General features: G+C 39.3%; 1 protein-coding gene across 1 annotated transcript in view; it reads left to right on the forward strand.

Moving 5' to 3' along the window:
• The first annotated feature begins 787 nt into the window (after positions 1–787).
• ARHGAP21 (Rho GTPase activating protein 21) overlaps positions 788–11759 on the forward strand; it is a 120916-nt gene continuing 109944 nt past the window's right edge. The window contains exon 1 of the mRNA XM_023537176.1: positions 788–1446. Within this exon, the coding sequence (XP_023392944.1) occupies positions 1369–1446 (78 nt within the window). The 5' untranslated portion in view covers positions 788–1368. The remainder of the gene's footprint in view (positions 1447–11759) is intronic.

The following is an 11759-nucleotide window of genomic DNA, read 5'->3' on the forward strand; positions in this document are numbered from 1 at the left end:
CCGGGCCGGGCCCGCCGCCCGCCCGCGTCCCCGCTGCTGCTCCCCGCCGCGCCCAGCGGGCGAGAAGGGTGAGCCCCTCGCTTTTTGTCTTTCCCCCTGGGCTCCCCACACCATTTTTCAAAGTGCATGTTTAGGCCGCCCTTCTCAGGAGCTCCAGATCACCGACCCGCCTCTGGAAGGGGCGGGGGAAATCGGGGTAGGTGGGTGGTGGTTTTCTTTTTTCTATTTTATTTTTTTCCCTAGGTGGCCACAGGGAAAGGGAAAGATAGTGTCGAGTGGTAGTTTGGGGAGCCGCAACTAAATAAAAGTTGCTTGGGCTTCGGCTTCATTTAGGTGGCTCGGGAATCATGCCCCAGGGAGGGAGCTGCGCCCAAGTCCCTCCCGGCCCCGCGCCGTCCCCACCCAGCTCCGCCGCGGGCCAAGGAAAACAGACGCCTCCTCGGGGACACCGGCCGGGGCGCAAGGGCAGGCTGCGGGCGCCCGGAGCTGCTCAGCCGGCGCTGGCCGCGTCCGAGGCTGGCTTTTTGTTTTTATTTTGGGGGTGGGTGGGAAGGGAGCGAGGAGGGTTTTCGAAAAGTATTATCCCATTTCAGTCTCGTGGAAAGAAAACTTCCCTTAAGTGTACGTATCCGGGTGATGCGGAAGAACAGACACGCTCCTCTTCTGCCCAGAAAATGCATTAATTAAATGCACTTGAAAAGGGAATGGTTTTTCTTGGAGGTTGCAAAACAGACAGGCGTGTTTGACGCGACCATCGTGCAGTTCCGATGTTTCTTTTTTCTTGATCTATAGCTTTCTCTTTTCTGTCTTGTCTTGTCTGTCTCTGTCTGTATGTCTTTTCTTTTATACTGGAGGCTTATTCCATCTTTCATGCTTGTGGTTCTTCGGTATGGACCAAATCATCTTTCTAGGTGTAGGAAGCGCGCACTTGGGCTAGACTTGTGGGCAAGGCTAAGGTCAGCGTCTGGAGAAAGTTCATGCCCTTTAACTTTTCCCTGTTCAGGAGCGATCTCGTTGGGAGCTGACGCTCGAGCCTTCACGACCCATTCAGATTCCTCTTGGACTCGCGAGGAAGGGGACTGCTTTCTGCATTCAGCCTCACTAGCTGCCAAGGAGACCTGTCTTTGTTTTTTGAAGTCTCTAGAAATGGACGAAGACGGTGCAGTCAGCTGAAGTCCGAAGAAATCATCAGGGCATTTTGCAGGGGTTTTATAAAAACATTCCTTCCCTGGCACGTTATTTGTCTCGCCAGCCCTGCCCCTCCTCGGAGCCTCGTGTGGAATTCTTCCCTTTTTGCTGTGTGGCGGCATTTCTACCCCCCAATGTGGACTCCAAAGGGGTGGTCCCTTCTTTGTAATTTGAAATGAAATGATGGCCACGCGTCGGACTGGTCTGCCGGAGGGAGATGGTGACACGCTCAAGGCCCGGGTGTCCCCTGCCTGTGAGGTAAGCACAGAGGCAGTATCTCCGGCCCCCTGTGGCCTGAGTGTGTGTGTGTGTGTGTGTGTGTGTGTGTGTGTAGGTGGGTGGGTGGAGGGGGGGGTGTCCTCTCAGTGGGGAGTCACTTTATACCGGCCTAAGAAGAGGCTATGGGGGGCTTTGACCTGGTTGGTGGGAGCACCCCAACCTGACTACTAGCAAGGTGAAGCCTCGCCCATTTTGTTTCCAGGAACTGCCAGTGGTTCTTTTGCAAGAATGTTTCCTCACTTTGAAATGTCCCCAACTTGGTCACCTCTGAGCAGGGAATTCTTCCATTTCAGGAGGTTGGGAATACCGAAAGTCTGTTTTCCTTCAGTCTCCATCCTCCAGTATTCTTGGAGTCGGGCTGGTAAGGGGTGGCTTTGTGCATTTCGGATGTGCACACCCAAGGTTTCTTCCCGAGGTGATGGCAGCTGGTGTGCTTGTTGCACCTTGACCTTAGTCTCTCTTTGACACACCCATGGGTGTCCTAGCTGCTGCTCTGCTTTGGGCAAAAAAAAAAAAGTCTTTTCCCATGGCCAGGTTAGGCATAGCCTTGGAAAACTACAGAGATGTAATTCCAATTTCCTGAAAAATCTGCCTTTACTGTTCTTTTATGTAAGCTGTTTCACTGCTCAGAAGTCCGGTGAGCTGCTCTGGGGTGTCAGGTGGCTTGCACTGACTTCAGATCAGCAGTTTTGGAAGGCCCTAGAAGATTTTAAGCCAGACTTCCTGAAATTTTTTTGAGCAAACAGGACAGAAATCATAGAAAATCCATTGATTCGTGTCATGACACCCAAATGCCTTGTTGCCTCTCGTATCGTTTTTACTCCTTGTGTTTGGAGTTTACTTCTATAACAAGTATATTGTGTTTAGTGTGTCGTCGATGGTATTTGTAATTTGCTCGCTATATGTACTGAGTATTGTTATCCATATAAAGTTTACTTTTGGGATGCTTATATTTTGATTCAAAGATTGTAGGTTACTCTAGGTAGCAGTAACATCCCCAAATGAGGCTGCACTTACATTCATTTTGTGCCTCATGTGAAATCTGAACTTAATGGTGATTGAAACAAAGTCTAGTTCTAAGCGTGTGTTTTGGCATTTTAATAAAAATGAATCCGAAGTTACGTTTTTGATTGTTAAGTATCCAGAGAAAATTGCATCATGCTTACTTCATAGCGGATTAGAAAGTATGCAGAAAAGAGGGGGGTAGGTACAGTACAATTTATTAGAACTATAGGTTTACAGTTAGAATCAATGTTTTACTTCTTGACACCTGTAAACACCTGCTTGCAGGTAAAAAAAACGTGATTAAATGTAACACCACAATCCTCTGATCATGGTAAACCATAATCACTCCTTTGGAAGGCCTACCTACAACTTGGTGATTGCTTAATGTGTATTGTAGTTACATAATGATATGTATCTTGGTCCTAAAGCTTTATTTGTCACTGTTCTGGGAACACTTTAATTAGCATCCATTTGCATTATATTCGCAAGAACTAATGTTATTTGAATTTTTTTTTTTGTCACTTAAGAGATGTCCTGAAACCGAGAATTTGTAATAGACACATCTCGTCCTTGGCTTACAAGGCAGTGTTTCCAGTTGCAAACTTGGCTTTTATTAACAATGACAGTTATGTATTTTTTTAAGGGCTGTGAAATTTGTTTTCATTTGAACCTTACTGCTGGCATGGTCATTTTCTAGTTTGGAAACCAAGAAAATGCTATGGCCTGTATTTTGCTCATATGAAGACTATATACACACTTGAGTTTGTGTTAGACCATGAAATTTTTTTTTTTTTTTTTAATATAGGTAGTTTGCTTGGATTGTATGTGGAATAGAAATAAAGAGGCTCTATGCTGTCAGACACTTTAAAATCTCAGAGTGAGGCATGAGGGGAATTTCTATAATTATTGTCTTTGTTTAGTTATCTGTTGTTGATGCTTCTAATGCACATTAAATCTTATGAATATTTATTAGTAATACAAAGAGAGTTGCCACAGGAATACTTTGGGTATCAACTTTAGATTGATAGATCTATCTAAGCCTTTGAACACTGCACTTAATTTTTGTGCATAATTCTATTAGAAGTATTACATTCTAGAGTAGTGCCGTCATTCTTTTAAAAAATTTAAAAACCAATAACTTCCTAAATGTATCATGTTTGAATAATACATTTGTGTTTTTACCTAATGAAGAGATGAGCATATATGTCATAATATTAATGCTGTTAATCAGCCAGAAAACAACTTTGTAGAACAGAAGAAATCCATGTAGTGACTTAATAGGAGTCTGTTTTATGCCTTATCTAATTACCTACCTCCACTTTCTATGAATTAGGTCTGTTGCTTTGTTGAAAAATAATCAGAAATTTCTTGTTCATCTTAAGAATTAGAATCTAATTGTGCTGATAAATGAATAATTGTAGGCACCACCCTCTGAGAATATATTGGAAGGTTAAAAAAACGAACAATAAAAATCCTTCAAATAAAGAATTGTGACAATCCAGTAGAATAGATCTTGGCATTATACAGCAGGGCATCATATTGTGACAAATTTAGATACTTTGCACCCTTAAAGATGTATTTTTCAAAACTGGTTTCACTTACTTGAGCCAGATAAGTGTTGCGTGTGTGTGTGTGTGTGTGTGTGTGTGTGTGTGTGTGTGTGTGTTCTGATCTGTGAAGTGCTCTGACATCTACCCTTGAGTAATTTACCTCACAAAATCACTTTGTATAGACTGAATCCTCTGATATTCTCCTCTGTTTACTTACCATATAGTATTCATGCTTTTAGGTTCAACTTGCTTTTACTTTATTCTTTTAGCCAGAGGTGAAAAAATTTTCCTCAGTTTTATAGACTACGTTTCCCTTTTCTAACATTTATTTCACTTTTTATCTGAAGTTTATAGTGTTGTCCAAGTGTTTAGCACTTTTACTATTATTAAAACACACATATTTACTAATGATAATTACCTTATTTCATCTTTTGCTTATTCACCTAGGATAAGATTATCCTATGACTAGAATATATTATAGCTGATGAAAAATATTAGTTGGTTGATTTTGGAATGTGTAAATAATAAAATAAGGTATTTTTCTGTATGCGAATTCATATGAAAATTCATAATTAGCTCTTTTTTCTTGATATACACTATACACTTTGCTTTTATCCCAGAATCCCTTGTTCCTTCTCAGGCTCTCTCTCCCTCCATATCTCTCCCTTTCACTCTTTCTTTTTTTTTAGGATTCTTCCTTCTCTGCTGCTCCTTTCATGTTGGTTTTAACCAGAGCCAGGCCTTCCCATTCCTCTATTCTTTTTTTTTTTTTTCCTCTCACTTTCTGGGTTTTATTTTACACTTTCCCATGGCTTTAATCTACATGCCTGTGATTCCAAATTTACAACTCTATTGCAGATTGTATAGCTGCTCTCTAGACCTTTATAGCCAATTGTCTCTTTACCATTTTTTTTGGATAGCCCACAGGCATTTCAGACTCAACAAATTCTCCCCCTCCCCCTACCAGCAACCTTCCCCTCTTCCTGTGTTGCTTCTTCTAGTGAGTAGCACCACTATCTCTTCATTTGCCCAGGTCAAAAACTAGGTTATCATCTCTGGCTCGTTTCTCTCCTCCTTCCTCCAATCCAAAGTCCTGTTGAGTCCACATTCCAAATCCCACTGCCATTACCTGAGTTCAGATCAGCAGCAGCTCAGTGGTGAACCCCTGGCCAGGCTTCCTAACTAGTTTTCCAGTCACCCAGCCTTGTCCCCTTCCTGCTCTCTGTCCATGTCGTAGAGTGCTCCTCCTGCAATAGAAAGCTGATCATTGCATTCCCTTGCATAAAACAATTTTCTGGCTCTCCATTGCCTTTGGAATAAAGCTCAAACTCTTGAGGAGTCTTAAAGGACAGTGATATCCCATATCCTGCTCATCTGTTTCCTCTTTCTCTGCATCCTATACGGAACTGCTTTCAGCTCCCCTGGAGCATCACTGTGTCTCTTCACTTGAGCTCCTTATAAATGGCCCTTACAAATGCAGTTTTCCTCCACCCTTCCTTCAGTCTCCCCACCTCCACCTCCACCTCCACCCCTCTATGGCTGATTTTTACTCATCCTTCTGATCTTTGCTTCAACATTACTTTCCCAGGAAAGCCTTCACTGACCCTCCAAGACTGAATTAGCTGCCCTAGTGCATTATCCCCAAACACCCTGTACCTTATTGGGAATAGCACTTAAACGTTTATTTGTCTGTGTTCTCCTGGATTACAAGCTCCATAAGGACAGGGACCATGTATTTCTACAGTGTGCGGCACATAGTAGGTGCTCAATAAATATTTGTTGAATGAACGAATGGATATGCAGGAAAGGCCTTAGTTTTAAATAAATGTTCACTTAGATTCCTGTGCACTACTCTTGGTTACCCTCCTGCCTCAGTGTCCCTCCTTCTCAGTCTCTGAAGCGTCCTCAGCTTCCTGACCTGCTAAATTTTCAGATGCTTCAGGGCTCAGACTGACCCTCTTTTCCTCTTGTTGAACTCAGTTTCATGGTTTTCAAAATCAGGCATAAACTGATAATTCATCCATGTACATATATATATATATACATATATATATATATATATATATATATATATATATATATATACACACACACACATACACATAAATGTGTGTGTGTGTGTATATTTCCAACCTAACCTATCCTTTGAATTCAGATTCCTATATCCAACTGACCTGACCAGTCATGCTCCACCTGGATATTAAATAGGCATATCCAAAACCAGATTCCTGATTGTCCACATCCACTCCCCCGGCTCACCTTCCCAGTTTGCTCCTTCTACCCTTGTCGTCATCTTAAGCAATAATAATCCCACCCTTCCAGGCCAGGCATCTGGGAGTGATCTTTGATCTCTCTTTCTTTTCTCAGACCTGACGTGCAAATCTTATTGACTGGTCTCTCAGCTTCAGTCCCACCCAGCCTAGACTCCGTTCTCCACCCAGTAATCAGAGTGGACCTTTTATACAACAGATCAGGTCACCCCTTTGCTCAAATTCCTCTAATGGATTCTCGTTTCTCTCGGGATGAAAGCCGAAGTTCTGACAGGGGCCTACAAAGCCCTGAACGGTCCACCCTCCCCTATCCCTGATCTCACCCCTCGGTGCTCTCACCCTCCTCACTCCATACTAGCCATTTTGGACTCTTGCTCTTGTGCCTACACGCCGTACATGCCATTCCCCAGAGCCTTCCCACATGCAACCCTGTCCTTGGAGTACTCGTCCCCCGAGGTGTCCTCACAGCTTGCTTCCTTCTCTGCTTCAGATTTTGCTGAGAGCTCACCCGCTGGGTGAAGCCTTTGCTGACCATTCTGTTCATTGACCACCTTTCCCCTGCTCTTATGAGAAGACCTGCCTTCCTTCCTTGCTTTATTTTTCTCCCTGTCACATGATCTCCATCTGACATGCTTATCCCCATTTTGCTTATTTATTTGGACAGCTAATGTATCTAGAATGCATTAAGTGCAGTTTGACTGTTTTGTTCACATTGTGTTTCTTATGCCCAGAAGAGTACTTAGCAAGTTGTAGGCCCTCGGATATGAAGACTAAGAATCATTCTAAAGTATTATTGAGTTTGCATCTAGATAAGGAATATATGAATACTTAATTTAGATTATACAAAAACGTGTAGAGTATGAAGTGTATGTTCTTCCTTAAACCCTCATTTCTGTTAGAACTGCCTCTAACAATTTTGAAGCCTTTTTTCTTTGCATGTTTCTTACCTTTGGGAAGCTGGTAACCAGGTAACAGTAACCAAGGCAGTGTGTAGTACAAACATATGAAATAATTTTTACTAAGAGGTAAGATAATAGTAATTAACAGACTAGTGGATGGGGAATCAGACTGATGGAGAAACTATAGAAAGATACATTTGTATCGATAGTGGGTTTTTTTTTTCCTTAAAATGAATGGCTAGTATATGAGTGTTCCTTATTAAATTTTTTATTTTTTAAATATAAACTTCATAGTAAGCTAAAAATGATCACAACATTGACTATGACAAAATGTAATGATTGTTAATTATGGATGTTGAGAATTTCGGGATTATGTCAGTTTCGTATTTTTTCTTTTTTGTTTAATTCCAAAACTACAATAAAAATACACCATTTACAGATTTTAAAAATAGGTAATTTTTTTTTACCAGTCTGGTGAAAATCTGGTTTGTAGAAGTAATGATGCTTAAAACAATGCTTAAACACTTTTGAAAAGGATACACGCTACTAAAAACAATACTTAAACATTTTCTTAAAAGCATATGTTTTCTTCAGTGGAGGTCTAGGATTTATTCTGGGCCAGTTCTAGTACAATATAATGTAACACTATCATTAAAAATGTTTTTTTACTGGCATTTAATTTTAAACGTGTATTCATTCCTTCATGTCCCTGAATCTGTCAGAATACCATTGAATGTCAAAAGCTTCATGCTGCAAGTAAAGATTAAAGACAGAGTCTGTTGGAATTAAGAAGAACAGCAGTGCCAGCAGCAGGTATCATTAAATGCCATTTCAGCAGAAGTCTGGGTTTGAATGTATGGAGTGGGACCTATCACTAGGTAAGGGCCATCAATAAAATGAGTCCCCAGGTCCAAAGGAAATTTCTCCATGCATTGTTAGTGTTCCAAAGCATTCATTTCTTCCAAGTTAAACATGTGATGAAGTCCTTGTTCCTTGATTATGTAATCTCTGATCCTTTCTTCATTTCTTTGGTTATGACCAGGCCAAATAATCTAGTACAGAAGTGAGATTCAGTTTCTTTTGTTCTTTGCTTTGTGAAGAGACCTGTCATCTTATTATGTTTAACAATATGCCGATTTAAGTATGAGCACTGCTAGTGTTGATAAAGATGCACAGATGCTGTTATTGAAAGCAGTTATTTTCTGTTGCAGAAAGACCATATGGTAGGCACTTGTTTTTCTTTCTGGTTGATGTGATTAGATTAGTAAAACGAAAGGTTGGTTATTGGACTTAAAGATTGTCTGAGTATTTATCTAATTTTAATTGACCATAAGGAATTAAATATGCTAAAATAGTAAGAGCCTTCTGTATATTCTGTTGGTTTGAAGTAGGAAGACATCTTCACTCAAAAGCTCAACTTTGGATCGCTTCCACCAAAAATAGTTTTTTAGTTTAGGTTGTCATATTAAAAATAATGAGTATTGTGCAAATTATTTCACAATAAAATCTGGAAGATTGCCTTTTGTACCTCTAAAATAATCTGAAAGAGAAATGGATAGACTGTACTGTAATTGAAGAAACTCAATATGACGAAAATTGTTTTTTCTAAGTCCTCTTTTTTCTAGTCATTAATATGTAAAAAAATCCACTGTGTAGATTTGTGACTAAGAGGTAGATTTAGAACCCAAATTTAATATTTCTGAATATTCATCTATTATCGGGAAAATTTTTAGACAGACCAGAACTATTACTATCAAAAAAAAAAAAACAAAAAAAAAACGGCAGGTTGAAGTTTATTTACTTTTCCTTAGGCAGACTCACTGCTGTTGCGTTTTCTATTTGATATTGGCATGTTCTTGATTCAGAATTGGTTGCTTATTGCCTTTTCCCCTTGTCGCCCATCTCTGTCCTTAAGAGATATCTGGGCATTTGTGAGTAATGATGTGTGTGCAGTGTTGCTTCTGATCCCACACTTTCTTTTTCCTCCTTATATAATGAAGTGAAGACATAGTCTGTTGACTTCTTCTCTTTGTTCACTGCAATAGTCTTGACAGGATCTTACATGCTTAAGAACATTTTGATTTTCTCCTGACAGTGTGGAGTGTATCCTTAAATATCAGTAGCTAGAATGATTACATTTCTATTGGATATGTCTTAGCTACTATGATCTTGAGATATCTAGACATGTTTAATCCCCAGTATTTTCCTAATAAATAAGGATTCTGTGTTTAAAAGAACTTGTATTATCTTGATCAATGCAACCTACTTTCTCTGGGTTCTGCATATTGGCTTCTGGGAACTTATTTCATACCCAGTGAATATGAGAAGAGGTATTTGCTCTGGACACCCAGTTTCAATCAGATCTTTTTCATAATGCTTTTAGGAAACTATTTCCAATTTACTTTTTCTTCATTTAATAATATAAGCACCCTTCTTTGCCCATAAGGAGGATGGAGATCGATCAATCTATCTCTCTTTACAAAATTGATGAGATATATATCAACTTTGTAAAAGGATGAAAGAAGAAACTCTTAAAACACTGTACAGAGATATTTTCAAAGATTGTAATTTGGAAAAGATTAATTTTGTATGCTTTGAAGGGCAGAACTAGGATCGGTGGATAGATAGGCATGTCCTTTGCAGAAGCAGGACGACCTTCGGTTAGGGGATTACAGTGTGGATGCTTGCTTCCGTAGGACTTTAAGTCGAGCAAATCTGGGTGATCGTTAGAATCAGAATCACTTGGACAACTTTTAAAACTATAGATTCTTGTCCCCACAGTGAAGCTAAGGAATCAGAACAGAATCTCTGGGAGTGCGACCCCCAAATCTTAACTTTAAAAAAGGTCCCCTGGTGACCTTCCAAGTTTAAGAACAACAGAACTAAATGACATTCATAGCTCCTCCCAAAGTTTAAATTCTTATAGTACCCTGATTTTGGAATTCTGACCAAATTCAAATCAGTATAAAGAAAACAGGCAAAAATATGAAGAGAAAATTTAAATGATCTTGTATGAACCAAGATCAAAATTATTTTCTTCTATTTGTAATCAGATATGTCTCTACACGTCATTAGTTTTCCAGATAATATCCTTTTCAAATAAAATAAATTTTATGTCAAAAGAGCACCTTAAAATTGAAGTGGTAGGTGTTCCACCTTTTTGTATCTATGTTATACTTTAATCGAGAGTTAAAAATTTTAAAACGATAGAACTCTTTGGTTATAATGAAGTAATTGTTACTTTTTAGCTGTATTATAAAAGTAATTGTTTCATATCACTTTATGCAAATAAGGTAAAGTAATTTCTCTTGTGGATCTCATCATTATTTGTTCATATTAACTATCAAGAATAGGAAAAGTTACAATGGAAGAAAAAAATATATTGCTCTTTACCTGAGTACACATTGTGAAGTTTCAGAAGTTGTTCTAACATAAATAATAATAAATTAATCATTAACAAAAGAATTCTCTCTGCACAACCTTCTTCTTTTAACACCAGCAACTCTTCTGTCTGTTCACTGAATCAGTCTTGTCTTTCAGTCTCACTGATTATGAGAGGCATTGGCTAAGACAATGCAAATACAATGTAAACTAATTACAGAGTCCGACTACCAGTTCTGCAATAAAAGCAGGATTTCTTGACGTCAGTGAGAGTGATGTTGGAGAAGGAGCAAAGCTACTAACAAAGAGGATCTGGCAGAGGGAGACCAGTGAACAAATGAAGAAAACATAATCAAGGTCGATAGGCATCTTGAAAGAGAATGATTTGAATTCGGAGGATTAAGTGAAGCTTTTGAGAAAACCGATGTCCTTGAATGTGATTGCATGTATGGGGATGTGTTTCTTTTCTTCTGGGAAGCGATGTTTGGTTTGGACCCCAGTGATGGTGCCACTAAGAGTTAATAGAAAATGCTAGCTTCTCCTGTTGGCTTTGAAATAAAGCTGTTTAAACAGATGTACGGGAGGAGCTTCTTGAAAGGTTCTACTGTTATAATAGTTTTTAGATGCGCAAATATTTCAGAGTTCTGAATATGTTAGATGCCTTGGTTTATATTTTTTTAAATTCCTTTATTGAGGTCTGATTGACATGTAAAGAGCTATACATATTTAATGTATAAAACTCTTTATGAGTTTGGGATAAAGTATATACCTACGAAACCATCCCTACCTCAAGACCATAAACATATCCAGCACCTCCCAGGGTTTCGTCCCGCCCTCTTTATTGTTACTGTTTGTTGTTATTGTTATTATTTTATGGTAAACACACAACATAAGATCTATGCCCTTAGCGGATTTTAAGTATACAATATGGTGGTGTTAGCTACAGGCACTATGCTGTATAGTAGGTCTCCAAAACTCATTAGTCTTGTAGAACTGAAACTTTGTACCCTTTGACCATCACCTCTCCAATTCCCTCACTCCTCCTTAGCTCCTGGCAATGTACTCTCTCTGCTTCCATGAGTTTGACGATTTTAGATTACACATATAAATTAGATCTTAGAGTATTTTGTCTCTCTGTGTCTGGCCGATTTCATTTAGCATAACGCCTTCCAGGTCCATCTATGCTG

The sequence above is a fragment of the Pteropus vampyrus genome, unplaced genomic scaffold, assembly GCF_000151845.1.
Source record: "Pteropus vampyrus isolate Shadow unplaced genomic scaffold, Pvam_2.0 Scaffold180, whole genome shotgun sequence".
Classification (NCBI taxonomy): domain Eukaryota; kingdom Metazoa; phylum Chordata; class Mammalia; order Chiroptera; family Pteropodidae; genus Pteropus; species Pteropus vampyrus.